The sequence below is a fragment of the Ornithodoros turicata genome, chromosome 5, assembly GCF_037126465.1.
Source record: "Ornithodoros turicata isolate Travis chromosome 5, ASM3712646v1, whole genome shotgun sequence".
Lineage (NCBI taxonomy): Eukaryota > Metazoa > Arthropoda > Arachnida > Ixodida > Argasidae > Ornithodoros > Ornithodoros turicata.
The window spans coordinates 43149462-43164563 of NC_088205.1; the positions used below are offsets into that span (position 1 = coordinate 43149462).

A 15102-nucleotide genomic window follows, 5' to 3' on the forward strand; every position below is an offset into this window, starting at 1 on the left:
GTAGATCTTGCGCGACCTCCCGCCCGCAGTACGCGCAGTGGGTGGCAGCTCTGTGCCGTGCTCGTTGCTCATCATTCAGCACCATTTCCGCGGGGCAGGCGTTCAGGGCGATCATCTCGTCCCACATTTCCATCAAAGCTCTGACGCACTGCCTCGCAGAATCTTCACTGTGGTGCGTCCTGATGCGCATCACCTTCGAGTCGTGGGTGCGTACGAGCATGGCACAGAAGCTCGATGTGACGTGAGGCTGCATGCCAACACCACTGGGCGCGAGTACGCTCTCTGTGTCCAACGCGACGACGTAGTTGTACTGCTGCTTGTACTGTATTTTAGTAAACTCTACAAAGTTTTTGCCTGGTTCGCAAAATTCCAATATGATTTCGTTTACGTCCGCGCACAGGCGACGATGTTTCGCCATGCTCTTTTCCTTCAGGAAAGAGCGCGTGCAACGCTCGCAGACGAAACGCTTGTCTTTCCTAATCAGTAACCGCTCGAGGGACTTGAATCCAAAAAAATGCTGGTCTATAGCCAATAAGGGAATTTTCTTTTCATACTCGAGTTTTGGAGGTCGCGACACGTGCATTCCCTGATCGACGTACTCGTATACGTACACGGATATCATGTTTTTGTCTTCGAATTCGTCCAGGTCAGAGTAGGAAACGGGGAAGCGACTAGGCCACCAGTACTCCGCTGCGTAATTTTCATATTTTTTTGACCATGTATTCCAACTCTGTGGATGCAGGAGGGCGAGCGTGTTGTATTTAAAACACTCACCCTCCTTACGTGCCGGTAAATGAATATTTGTTAGCACGTTCCTGCGCTTAGCCAAATGATCGGGAAGTGTCCCATTGCATCCGAATTTTTTCGTTTTCACGGCGGAAATGCACATTTGAACGTTTTGGACGTCGGTGGACACGAACCCGCTCCCTTCCCGCTGATAATTTTCTACGCGTCCCGTGGACTCCTGAATCACATCCATCAGGGTATTCGCGATGGCTCCGTCGCTGTGGACTTCGCGAGCAAACGCCATAAAGTGGGCAATGTGCGCGATTATCTCCCCACGAGTCTCCTCTACCATTAAAACATTCGAACAAATGCAAAACCTAAAGGGTATTCTTTGCGCTCTCAATATAGCGACCATATCGTGAAAGTGACTCATTAAATATTGCCGCAATTCCTCTACTCCCTGATCGTGAACAGATGCCAATAGCACGTACCTTTTAACTACACCTCTAAATGCACTGTCAGTCTGGAAGAAGGGCAGGAAAGATGTATCCACGTCGGGGTGCGATCGCATCACGTGAGCAGACAGTGTAGGAGGTGCGCCGTCCCGAGAATCGTCGTCCGATTCATCCTCGATATCGTGAGGATCAAAAAAGCAGAACACACACACCGAGGCACTGAAAATAAACGGATCCGTAAGAAACGTGCAACAAGTGAGGCGAATAACTTACTTTTGAAGCGAGTGAAAGCAGACTGTTCCCCCCTGAGGCGATCGCGTGGCTTATAAACCAGCAGCCATGCTGCATGTCAGAACACGTTGGGGCCATCTGTTTTATATCAAAGCTTGCATACTTCCATGCTTTTGGGGGTCGTAAATCATGTGTTCTGAGAAATGAGGTCACGGAGCTTCATCGGCCATGCTGCATGTCAGAACACCTTGGGGCCATCTGTTTTATATCAAAGCTCGTGTAGTCCCATGCTTTGAAGGTCATAAATCACGTTCTCCGAGAAATGAGGTCACGGAGCTTCATCGGCCACTCTGCACGTCAGAACACATTGGGGCCATCTGTTTTACATCAAAGCTCGGGTACTCCCATGCTTTGGTAGTCGTAAATCATGTGTTCCAAGAAATGAGGTCAAGGGGCCTCCGCGGTCGTGGTGCACGTGTCAACACGTTGGGGCCATGTGTTTTATATCAAAGCTCGCATATTCCCATGCTTTGGCGGTCGTAAATCATTTGTTCTGAGAAATGAGGTCACGGAGGAGAAATGAGGTCACGGAGCTTCATCGGCCATCCCAACACGTTGGGGCCATCTGTTTTATATCAAAGCTCGCGTACTGCCATGCTTTGGAGGTCGTAAACCACGTTTGTCAAGAAATGAGGTCATGGAGCCTCGGCCGCGACGCTGCATGTCTCAACAAGTTGGGCCATCTGTTTTATATCAGCAAGCTTTCTGTAACCAAAAACAAAGGGTTCGCTTATGCACTTTGGTTTCCAAGAAGTTCCAGATGTCCTTCACGCGCGCGCGCGCATCATAAATCACATGCTGTTCCTGCGTGATTGTGTAAACAGAATCGCACCACCCTTGCGCTCCTCCAGGGGTGCTTTATATAAAAGTTGCGATATATACAACTCATTCTGTGAAGCTACTTCCGTCGGTCGACTCCCGGTGAAGCGCACAACGAGAAAGGTATGTTTCACTATTGTCTTCAAGATGAGGAAAGTTAGCTAATAGTTGTCCTCATTTTCAGTTCATTTGGCGTGCGTAGAAACTTGCACTGAGAGATATGTCATCGATTTTCGAGAAGCTGGATAAACTAAAGAAACCCGGTGATGGGGACATTCAGAAAATGAGCACTGTTCCGAACAACGAAAAGCTCGACGTGTTGGACTTGCGCAAACTATGTACGGGGAGTCCGTGTACGTGGAACTCCTGATGGACAACGATAAACGTGTAAAGGTGTACCTACCCAGTCGTTTTAAGCGACTCACAGATGAAGATTTGCAAGAAATGCGAGAATTACCAGATCTGAAACTAGAGAAGAAGGAGAGGTTCAGGGATGGTAAAAGAGTCGCATCGCCCGACATCATCTTTACTCACGCGAAGAAGAAGTGACCGCGAGACCAGCGAAAGTCTGCGTCCCATATGTAATCAGCAGTAAAATAAAAATACATGTATTTCTGATTTTAAATGTTGCGTTGTTGTGATGGATTAGGAAGATAGGCTGATATGATGGGAAGCTCTATTGATAGAATGATATGATAGGGAGCTATAGCGTGTATTCATTGACTAAGCAAGTATAGTTTGTGGGGGAGCTATAGAGAATAAAGGACACCAGGCGTTTTTAAGCGACAAACAACTTTTCTAGCAGCTTTACTGATTTTAGGTCATTAGCGGCGAGATTATCGGAAAACAGGGATACAATGCTCTTCAGTGATTTCCCTTTCGCCAACAATGTCGCCACGATACAACAGTACACACCACACATTGGAGAATACAGGCTTTGAATACAGACATCATTATATTCGTCGACGGCGAGTTCGACGGCGAGTTCGACGGCGACGGCGGGTTCGATGGGTGGCAATCCGAAGGAATCAAAGTAGATGAGGTCATCCTTCATTTTCGCATACAGAATCCAGTGCTCCCCAGCCTGCTGTCGCTGATCGATGTTCACCACGATTATACCCGGTCTATCCAGCGCGGGAAGACGGTCGTCTCGAGCGTATACACCACGGAAGAGTGCCGAAGTGTAATCGTTGTACTTCAGGAGTCTCTCGATACCTTGCTCGAACATCGCTAATCCAGTGTGACGTTCCTGTTCTTATCGATGGACATAATTCGCACACTCTCGAACAGTATCAATACGATCGTGGGTTCGGCCAAGGCACGTCGGAACTTGAGTTGCAGACGAACGTTTCCACGCCTGATCGGTGACAGGTGGACGGAGGATTGATCGGGATCCAGGTCGTAGTACAGTAGGAACTTGTTTCCAACGTAGTGGTCGTATTCGTAGGAGACGTGCTTCTCACACAACTGCTCCAGGAGGTTGAAGTAGCTTCGGTGGTTCAGGTTATTGTTGAAGTCGAACGTGTCTATTCGCTGCGTCCCGTTCACGGTGAGCGTCGCCGACTCAATGTCGCAGTTCACGAATCGGTACGGGTCCCGATTGAATGCTCCCTGGTAGGCTAGGGTGGGCACGAATGCGACCACCACCTTAGACGGTATCTTCTCTGGAAATAAATCTTCCAGGCATGCATCCAGGCTGCCAACTGGTAGCGAACGAATACGCGATTCACTTCCGGCCAGTGTGCAGAGAGCCTTGCGCTGCTGCAATTCCGTTTCGTGTCCGAGGAATAGGCTGGGAGACACGGTGATTTTCTTTGTGTACAAGGTGGCACTCATGATTTCCACTTTATGGGTGTGCTGCTCCTGATCGGTCTTCATAATGCGGAACGCGTCGGAGCCTTGATGAAAAACAAGCCTAATTTCGACTCCCGATATGAGTAGCTTAGGCTGCAGGAAAATGTCCGAGTTGATCTTGGAAACCAGGTCGATGGTTTTGCCGCCACGTGTGAGGTTGTATCGTTCGGTCGGTGCACGAGCGCGAATGTTGTTTTCCGATTGACGCGCTTCTTCTTGCGTGTACAGACCTGCTTTATGCACGGTATTTTGCTCCGTGGTGCTGGCGTGAAGCAAAATATCCAAGTAGCTTCTATAGCTATACAAATCATTATTCGTAATCATGGTCTGATTCAAGAAGACGGCTACGTTCTTGAAAAGCGAGCTGGCGAACGCGTTGACGGGGTAGACCTCGTCCTAGGTCGTCCGATCGCCAGCCTATGTTTCCGGTAGCGAACCATCATCACGTACGATGCGGACTTTCGTCACTATGTACGCAGAGTTCAAATCGAGATAGTGATGTCCCAAATTCGAAAGCTGGAACTCTATGACGGAGGATATGTCAGCGACCGGGTAGAATACCTCATATTCCCCCTTCAGTATATGCCACTGCGTTCTCGGCACGGAAAATAACTGTGTTTCCGACTAATCCAACAGAGGAGTGTCGGGATGTACGACGTTAATCGTGTCCATCTCGCAACTAAATTGTGGCTGCGCAACCGCTGTGATTTATGCCGTCGAAGACGTCCGGTTTTCTCCTCTTTCTTCGCCCGCCAGCCCCTCCGACGTCGCGGAGAATTTCACGGCCCGTATCTTTCGCCGATCTTTTAAGCGCACTTCGGAAAGAGTCTCCCTCCGACAGATTTTTGGCCACGCGCTTAGCGGCCGCAACAGCCGTCGTTTTTAAGTAGGGCGATACGCGTTTAAACAGTGGAATAGCGAAACGCCCGAGCTGAGAAAAGAAATTGCCTCCCCTCTGGTACAGGTGCGACCTGTATACCGTCGGAACGCCAAATCCGTATATTGGTACGGCTTTAGTGTACATGCTCAAAGTGCAGCGTCAGCGTCGATCTACCGCGATTTTGTAGCGGTAGCTTGCGACCAGTGTCGTCGCGTATAGAGACGGTGATTGAGGAAATTTCGCGCTGCACTAACTTAAAATACTGAACGGGAAGAAAGCTGAAACTCAGTTGTTCTTTCGTTCTATCGTATACGAATGGAATTAATTTCAGTATCGGATGCCGCCCGTTTCCCACTACGGAGGGCGCGACGAGATCCGTGTATATCATAATACAGTTAATAGGGAGATCTATGGTCACTTCGTCGACGCCCGTATCGTTTTCGGTAAATACGGTTTTTGCGCCGAAATCCAGTAGGTACGCAAAGTAATCGGATAATGTAAGCGACACGTTTTCCCGCAAGCTCAACGAACACTTCCTCGCCCACGCATCGTACGTGAGGGAAGCCTCCGACTGCAGACGCTCATGGATGGCGCTCACGAGAGCTTCGGGTGGTTCGTAGTAATTCGGTGGAAGTGAAATGCACCGACTTTCCGTCTCTCGAGTGTTTATGTGGATGCGGTACGTCTTCACTATGGGATTACACGTGATGCGCTTTCGGGATCCTTCAACATGGACGTGCTTCACCTGAATTAAGTCCAGGAACTCAGTCGACAAGTTGAAAGTCGCCGGGAGAGAGAGCGAGTAAGTGTTGTCTTTGTATTCCACCCTTGATTCTGTATCGTTCGTCGCTCTGAAGAATTCGTTGAATGTGTCGGTAATTAGCGATCGGGGTTCTAAAATTAGATCGTTGTTGATCACTATCACCCGGCGAACTCGCATCATAACGGCTCTTTCCTCCGCGAGCGGTGACACGTTTGGGACGGCGCGTACTTTACCGCCCTGCGGATGATCTCCATCGATGTCGACGATTCCAAAGGCGAGATGCAGCGGTCTGTCGATTAATTTCACCGAGCGCACGCGCGACGGTAGCTTAAACACGTAGTGCTCTTCCTCGTAAGTCCACTCTATCCCATATTCGGGAAATATTTTATTCAATAGCGTGTCCGTGTCTTCGAACGTGAGCTGTTTTGTTTGCCACTTCTCCGTTGATAGCATTATCAGGTTATCAGGAGCTTGGTTCACGTTCAGGAAGCTGTTGGGAATGGAAAGTCCCTCTAGACCGACGACGTACGAATCATCCAGGTGTAGCGGCTTATCTAACGCGATCGTGAAGTCATTCAGCGTGTTGGATGGGTACAGGTCCATGCTGGCGTTCGAGAGCAGATACACGTAAAATTCATTTTCTGACATCGCTGGCGGGCACCCAAGAATCGTGATCTTTGGCGTATCCGAACCAACAAACCAAGTAGTGGAATACCCCGTTAATTTTCTTCTTTCTAATCACCGCGGATATGAGTCGCTTATCGTACGAGGAAAGATGGTGGACGGGCTGCAGCTCCTGCTCGTAGAATGATCCCAGTATTTCTTTTCCCGTCGAATCTTTCACGTACACTACGGGCGGATCGGTCTTTCTCGTTCGCGACACCTCGAACACTTCGGCCGTCCACCTTTGATCGTAGCCTTTGGCGAACACGCCGCGATCTAACGCGAGCCTCACCTGGTCCCCTGCTTTATACTTGCTCTCACGTGGAGTCGTCTTACGATTCAATCTGTTGAACAGAGCTACTTCATTTCCAGCGTTCACGTTTTTCGGCTTTTCGCCCGTGACAGAGTGTACCGAGTCGTTATAGTCGGCCACTATCTTCGGCAGCGCGTTGATATAATTAAACTTCCCCGTACTAGTGAAATGCCTGGCTATTCTTTCTCTAATTGTTCTCTGCACGCGTTCACAGGAGGCCGCTTTCATTCCGCTTCGCGTGCTATAGTGATTTAGTAGCGAGTGAAAGTACTGACGAACGGGGGAACCCCAAAATTCGCTTCCGCGATCCGTGAGCAAATTCTTCGGAATTCCGTGACGGAAAACTCGTTGGAAGGCTTTCTTTACGTCTTGCGGGCGCTTTGTGCGAATGGGGACCATGTACAGGTACCTCGATAGCATATCTATGACCGTTAAGATGTACCTGAAGCCCTTGTTAAATTTCTGATATTTACGCATATCCAGAAGGTCTGCCTGATATAAATCCCGCACGTGAGTTGCGATGATGGAGCACCGCTTAAATTTTTTCTTCACTGGCTTGTGAAGGGTGTAAGCATCTTCTTTTTTCAGCTGTTCCACGGCTTCTGAGCGCGTAAGCTTGTGATAACGTCGGTACCGATCCACTCCACCTAACCCTTTCTCCTTGATCTTTCTATAGGGCCCCATATTTGCTCCAGCGAGCAATGCGGTGTATTTTCAGAGCGCTTATAATTTTCGATACTGTTTTGTACCAGCGGGGTTTCTTGATGAGCACGCTACGACGTGCTAAGTAGCTCACGAGAGCCACAATGTTTGAGCGATTTATTCGCTTCCCTCTATATACTAGCACATTATCCGCCTGCCAGGTGAAAACTTTCTTCAATTCTTTTAGCACAGATTTCGCGCGTGCTTTATCAATGCCGGAGGGCAGAAGATTAAAATCGAATTGATTGGGTTCGGGCTCCGAATGGACAGGTTCCAGAGAGGGAGGAGGAGGAGGATGATAGTGAGCGCGCTTCAGCAAGTAATAGAGGGCTTCCAGTATTTTGCCCACTTTTACATCGTCCGAATCGTTAGATTTCAGAACTTCACCTATTTCTATTCTATGAGCCATGACCGATGGCTTTGGATATCGCTCGCCCGGCGACTCCCGCCACGAGACTTGATAGCCCTGAGAGGAGCAGTGGAAATATGGGAATGAGACCACCTCGTTGTCCCCTAATATATTTCTTCAGCTGCCGGGGGCACTTATGAAGTGACTTGTAAGTGAGGAAGCGGAGGATTTTTTTGTGTTTCTTCAGGTTTTTATGAAGTTCCGTCGAAAGTGGGATATTTCTGCGTAGAATATTCAGACAGATTTCCGAAAGAATTCGAATGTCATCGCAGCTGAGCTCTTTAAGTAACTCTGCGCGGTGCGTCGGTTTGCTGGCGGCCAATACTTTGAGGAGCGTGAGATGTCTTCTAAGATCGGCCGTCATTTCGCGGGCGTAAACCGGAACTGCCGGTCGTGCGGTAAAATACCCGTTCGCAGGCTACGAGAGGGAGGTGTTTGTGCGTGCAGATCCACAACTAAATAACCGTGCGCATTCTCCGTCGCCTGGTTATATGCGTTGAGAAAATAGGAGAGCCCCTGTTTCCCGAATACCTGACGTCCGAAGGTTTCGATCTGTTGTACGGACCGAGCATTCCGGAACAATACGATATAACTGGCGTTCAGCGATATCGTTCGAAAAGCGGCATTGTGATAGAACAAGGCTTGTGTGATCAGGATCACGGACGCATTCTTATGATGGCTACCACGTACAAACAACGACTCTACCTCCGATAGAACCCCCTTTTCCGTGATTTGATCGTCAATAACTATGAGAGTGGGATATCACTCATCTCAATCTGCGGGTATCCTGTCCATAAACTCCACACCGTCGAAATCCTTATCCCAGCTGGCTGCATACTTTCGTACGTAGAGTATCTTCTGCGGTGGAATGCTAAATAACTCGGGGTGTCTCATTATATTCTGCGTGAGCACCGTCTTGCCACACATGGACGCGCCGGAGATGAGAATTCGAGTGGGGTGCTGGAACTGCGTGCGCATCGTGGAATAACTCGAGCAGACTGTGTAGCGAGGTGTGATGCATCTTTATTTTCATCCATAGCTCGTAGAGCGATTGATGATCGTCTCCAGGACTCTTATTTCTTCCTGACATAGTTCCTGAAGCTCGCGCAGTGATTGCTCCCTGTAAGCCGACAGGTACTCGTCCAAGATTTCGCATATGATTTCCCGCAACTTGTTTGCCGTGATACGGGAGCGCAATATGTGGCCGCACATCTCGACGAAGTTCTCTTGCTCGTGTGACGCCTCAAAGTGGAACAGCGTGGAGTTGATGCACCTGAGTCGCGTGATCTGGTGGCATGAGGTAAGTTTGGACGTCTGAGATAAAGCCGCAGCAGGGTCGCTGCCGAGCGCGCCATCTGGCGGGCGCTAACGAAGGCTATGTTCAGCGGACTTAGTCAGCCAATCAGTAGGCTTAGAATGGGGCCAATCGGTAGGCTTAAATTGGGGACGGCCAATCAGAGGGATTAGAAAGTCTGGAAAATGTGGAGAGTGATCAGTAGGCTTCGAATGGGCCAATCAGCGGAGCCAGTTAATCGGCATAAAGGGGCGGAGCTGTGCTCAGCGATACGCATGCACCAATCAGCGTGAAGTGGGCAGAGATGAGTAATTAGCATAAAGGGGCGGAGCTACAGTCAACCAATCAATGATCAGTAGGCTTAGCACGGGCCATTCAGCGTGAACTGGGCGGAGCCAAGCCAACTAATTAGCATGAAGGAGCGGAGCTACGGTCAGCCAATCAAACATCAGTAGGCTTACCATGGGCCAATCAACGTGAAGTGGGCGGAGCTAATGGCGGCCAATCAGATGGCTTTGGATTTGGCTTGTGTTGGCTTAGAACTGGATTGTGTTGGATTATAACTGGATTATGGCTTAGAATTGGATTGGAATTGGATTAGAGAAAACTCTTGGCTATAGGACACATTTCTATACTACTCTCGTATGCACTTCCTTTAATCACTTCAGGAGTATTTCTCCCGTAACATATCTCAGCAGATGCAGTCTGTCATGTACGTAACACAATTTTGGCACAGTATTCGCTTTATATGTCCAACAAGCAGAGATATCAAATCTTTGTGCCAAAATGGTGTGCCACGTGTCCGTGTAGAAACGAGTCGCTTAGATGGAATAGGTATAGCATCTTGATGTTGAATGCAAGAAGTTAATGTTTGACAACATATATGTCGTGGGTTAAATAGAGCAGTATATCATACACATCAGAAGCATGCCAACACTTCAGTGCTTTACCTTTACCTGTTATTCCAATGTTTGCTCTCCCTTCTATTGGAATTATGTATTTCAGAATCATTTTTGTAATATTGAATTTTAATTTGGCAATCCTTTCACATGTCTTGTGACAGACAGGTTAGCAATGTAAGCAGTGTTTATGTGCCTCTCACAACCTGCATCCTTATGCAAAAATACTCCAAAAGCCAGGAGACGACATAACTAGACAAAAAAGTAGAGAACTCCGACTTAACATAACAAAATACCAAGGTTTACTCAGGCGTTTCATCCGTCATGCGACGGAGATCATCAGTGCCAAACTGAATGAGAGATTGCACAACCAGTCACTGTTTAAGGAAATGGGAGTATTGTTCGGGGAGGGGCCACGGTTTTTGTTATAAACCGAGGGGTCACTGCGTATGTGCCAAGACTCTAGAAGCTTCCTGTGTCCCCATCTTTGTTCTCTCTTGTTATGTTAAGTTGGAGTTCTCTACTTTTTTGTCTGTATTTTTATGTATGAGGGTGTTTTTGGTGTCAAGAGGGCAAGGGTGCCGGCAACATGGCATATGTTCACAAAACTGCAGAACCAGAGAAACACACACACAAAAAAATGTATAGCATAACACAGTCCCAATCATTTTGTCGTGTCCTTTCTGATGTGTCGTCTGTTCTCAATTTTTTTTCTTGTGTAGTTTCTGTATTTTAAGCCCAGGAGCAGTTGCTGTAGAGAATGCTGAGAACATGTGAAGCATACATTTTCTCATTCTCACATTATGCTGTAAGCAGTGTGAAATACAACCCAAACGGAATTTAATGAGAGACAACTTGTCACCAAGATCAGTGTGGGAACATTGCAAAGGAAAAATAATTCTAAACCATAATGGATTCCTATCCTATTTAATGGTACAGTATCAGATGAAAGTAATTCAAATAATATTAAAGAAGTAACCGTGCAAATTATCAGTCAAACAGTGAAGCTGGCTGCAGTACACTACAATGTGTCACATGTAACAACATCAGTGTTTCCAAAAGTGACACATAAACCTTAGGGAGGCCGCAATAGTCAAAGCGGGGGTTACACCACTTGGCGAAAAGAAAAAGCAGATGAAGTGAACGCAATATGGGACAAAACCAAGCAAACTATCACGCTACAACTGCAATATATTGAAGTTGTTTTTAAAAACGCAGTGGCTAGCGTTACATCAACGGTAACGGCCACAGCCAGTTAGAGTTACATCAACAGTAACCCGCGATAAATATACATATAAATAATAAATATACCGAAATAATATAAATAGATATATAGATAAATATAAATATACCGCGATGTCAGAGACAAAAATTAAAAAAGCACCTGGCCGTTAGCGCCATCTACTGGCTGGTTGTTCCGTTTGGCGATTGGTTTGGCTCGACCTTGCTCGACTAGTTCGCACACAGTACTTCCGGTCGGTTGTCTCCGCGTGTCGCACCACGTGCTGTATTTACATCTGCCGTCTGCGTGAGACGTGTTGTGTTTCCCACCGTGATGAAACCCGGTGACAAGTTTAGGACCTTTGAAGAGCTGAACGCCTCCGTAAAAGCGTACTCGAAGCGGACGTTCATGCAGCTTTACATCCGGAGTTCCACCTCGGTACGGGCTGCCTGTAAAAAGGGACTAAAAAGGCATGTGAGCGAAAACATATCACAGTATCAAGTGAAATATTGCTGTATCCACGATGGGAGAAAACACAAGAACCGTGGAAAAGGAGTACGCACAACAAGGTAGGACAATTTTCCTTGTATAGTTCAAACGCATTACATCAGATGAATCTGTTAGCATAATCCGTCGTTCGCACGAATTCGTAGCTTTGCGTGCGGAGCTTTGTGTGCTCTTGATCACCATGGTGTGTCGAGGATGTATCCACAAAAATGAGTAACTCCTGATATCTCGTTACAGCACATACGTCAAGGAATGTGAATTCTACATTGACTGCCGCATGTCGAGTGATGGAGAGTATCTGGAAGTTGCAGCCATGGGTAGTCATAACAACCATGAAATCTCTGAGGTAGGATTCACTTACTAGAGACGTGGCGTGCACAATTTGACGGTCCTGCTGATCATTGCATTTCAGGATCTCTTCTCTCACCTGCCACACGGAAGAAGTGCAAAAGGATGCGAGGAGGCTTCTCGACCTTGGGTCGAATAAAAAGCGCGTTGCCCATGCACTCCAAGAGCAAACTGGTCAGGTAGTACTGTCAAAAGACCTGTCAAACCTTGTCACAGCAAGCAAAGACCCAGAAAGGCATGACCTGAAGGCCACGGTAGATTTTCTTCAGTCGACATACAGTAAGTATTGCAATTTCAATGTGCAAGTTAGAGAGAGAGTTAGCTGAGCAGCACCTAAAGCACTGTTTAAAATTTTTTTAGAGTCAGACTGCCACCTCTTGACTGACGGAGAGGAGTTCCGCGGCCTCCTGATTTCAACACCTGGCATGAGACAGTCCATGGAATATTATCCTGAATATATTGGCATCGACGGGACCTACAAGTCCCGTTGCTGGATATACGTACACCACTGTTCATAATACATAATGTCGACGGTAACGGCAACACGGAAACGGTGTGCATCGCCCTTGTTGTACATGAAGACGCAGAGACGATGAACTGGATGTTGTCCAAATTCAAGGAGATCAACCCCGCTGCCTGTAAGACACGGTGTGTCATGGCAGATAAAGATTTGGTAGAAAGACAACTGCTTAAAGAGCACTTCCAGGAAGCAAATGTCCTTATCTGCACCTACCATACCCTACGCACCTTCAACAGGGAGATCACCACTCAAAAGATGAGAATCACCAGCAAGCTAAGAGAGGACCTCTTGGAAGTACTACAGGGTATGGTGATGGCCAAGCCCGAAGAGAGGTTTGACGACCTAGAGGAGAAGTTCTTTGCTCTTGCTCCCTGCAAAGTGAGGGACTACTACAGCAAGAATTGGAGACCAATCAAGCACGAATGGTTCAGAGGACCTCGATTTATGGAGGGTACGTTCAATAATACTACAAACAACAGACTGGAGAACCTCAATGGGCAGATCAAGAACACCATGGGGACGAAGAACTGCTTAAAGGATTTCTTCATCCACATCTTCAAGTTGATTGGTGGTCTCAAGCAAGAGCACAAACACAAGTACTATTATGCACTGTCCAAGCGACCCACTAATTTGAAAGAATGGGATGCTTGCCTTCAAATGTACCACGAGACAGTTACACCTTTTGCGTTCGGTCACCTTGAGAAGCAACACAGGCTCTCAGAAGATGTTGAGCTTCTAAAGCCAACAGGTGGAGTATACACCTATGAGAGTAGCACAGGATCAAGTCTCCTCGTGTCCCCTGAAGCATGCCAGTGTACGGACTACCTCTCCATGCACCTCCCATGCAAACACATTTTCGCTGTCCGCCGTGATCAAGAGCTGGATTTGTATGACCCGTGCTTAGTACCACAAAGATGGACACGTGACCACTACTTAGAGCAGCTTGGGCATTCAAGCACTGAAAATGATGATGCAGAACATCCACCGCTCACTGTCTCCAAGGTCCGAAATAAGAAGAGAGTGATGTCGCAACAAGAAAAGTACCGCAAGGCATTCCACTACAGGAAGCGCCTCGCAGAATTAGCGTCAGAGGAGACAGGAGATAACTGTCTAGATCGTCTTTATGTGTTGACATCATTGATCAACCTCTGGGAAAAACATCAAAAGGTGGAGCTCGTTGAAGTTTTACCACCAGGGTAAGTAACATTTTCAACAGCAAGGTGTATGCTGCTGCCAACGGGTGTGTAATCAGTTTCGACTGTCCATTGCAGACCTCACGGAAGCCACCAGGACAGGACCACCGCAGAGGACACAGAGGTGCCCGCACCAGAGGAAGCACCAGGGTAAGTAACATTTTCAACAGCAAGGTATATGCTGCTGCCAACGGGTGTGTAATCAGTTTCGACTGTCCAGTGCAGACCTCACGGAAGCCACCAGGGCAGGACCACCACAGAGGACACAGAGGTGCCCGCACCAGAGGAAGCACCAGGGTACGTAACATTTTCAACAGCAAGGTATATGCTGCTGCCAACGGGTGTGTAATCAGTTTCGACTGTCCATTGCAGACCTCACGGAAGCCACCAGGACAGGACCACCACAGAGGACACAGAGGTGCCTGCACCAGAGGAAGCACCAGGGTAAGTAACATTTTCAACAGCAAGGTATATGCTGCTGCCAACGGGTGTGTAATCAGTTTCGACTGTCCATTGCAGTCCTCACGGAAGCCACCAGGACAGGACCACCACAGAGGACACAGATGTGCCCGCATCAGAGGAAGCACCAGGGTACGTAACATTTTCAACAGCAAGGTATATGCTGCTGCCAACGGGTGTGTAATCAGTTTAGACTGTCCATTGCAGACCTCACGGAAGCCACCAGGACAGGACCACCACAGAGGACACAGAGGTGCCCGCACCAGAGGAAGCACCAGGGTAAGTAACATTTTCAACAGCAAGGTATATGCTGCTGCCAATGGGTGTGTAATCAGTTTCGACTGTCCATTGCAGACCTCACGGAAGCCACCAGGACAGGACCACCACAGAGGACACAGAGGTGCCCGCACCAGAGGAAGCACCAGGGTAAGTAACATTTTCAACAGCAAGGTATATGCTGCTGCCAACGGGTGTGTAATCAGTTTCGACTGTCCATTGCAGACCTCACGGAAGCCACCAGGACAGGACCACCACAGAGGACACAGGTGCCCGCACCAGAGGAAGCACCAGGGTACGTAACATTTTCAACAGCAAGGTATATGCTGCTGCCAACGGGTGTGTAATCAGTTTCGACTGTCCATTGCAGACCTCACGGAAGCCACCAGGACAGGACCACCACAGAGGACACAGAGGTGCCAGCACCAGAGGAAGCACCAGGGTACGTAACATTTTCAACAGCAAGGTATATGCTGCTGCCAACGGGTGTGTAATCAGTTTCGACTGTC

The 15102-nt window shown here is 48.1% G+C and overlaps 1 protein-coding gene across 1 annotated transcript; it reads left to right on the forward strand.

Annotated features, from left to right (window-relative positions):
- The first annotated feature begins 12737 nt into the window (after nucleotides 1-12737).
- On the forward strand, nucleotides 12738-13404 carry LOC135395786 (uncharacterized). The gene is made up of 2 exons (XM_064626879.1): nucleotides 12738-13261; nucleotides 13371-13404. The coding sequence occupies exons 1-2, from the start codon at nucleotides 12738-12740 to the stop codon at nucleotides 13402-13404; spliced, it is 558 nt and encodes a 185-aa protein (XP_064482949.1).
- The last annotated feature ends 1698 nt before the right edge of the window (nucleotides 13405-15102 follow it).

What these genes read in the sequence shown, in the direction of transcription:
- LOC135395786 (XM_064626879.1), top strand. Translation starts at nt 12,738, where the DNA reads ATGAACTGGATGTTGTCCAAATTCAAGGAGATCAACCCCGCTGCCTGT. An exon ending in AAGCAAGAGCACAAACACAA is followed by an intron (nt 13,262 to 13,370) that starts GTACTATTATGC and finishes CACCTTGAGAAG; the next exon opens with CAACACAGGCTCTCAGAAGA.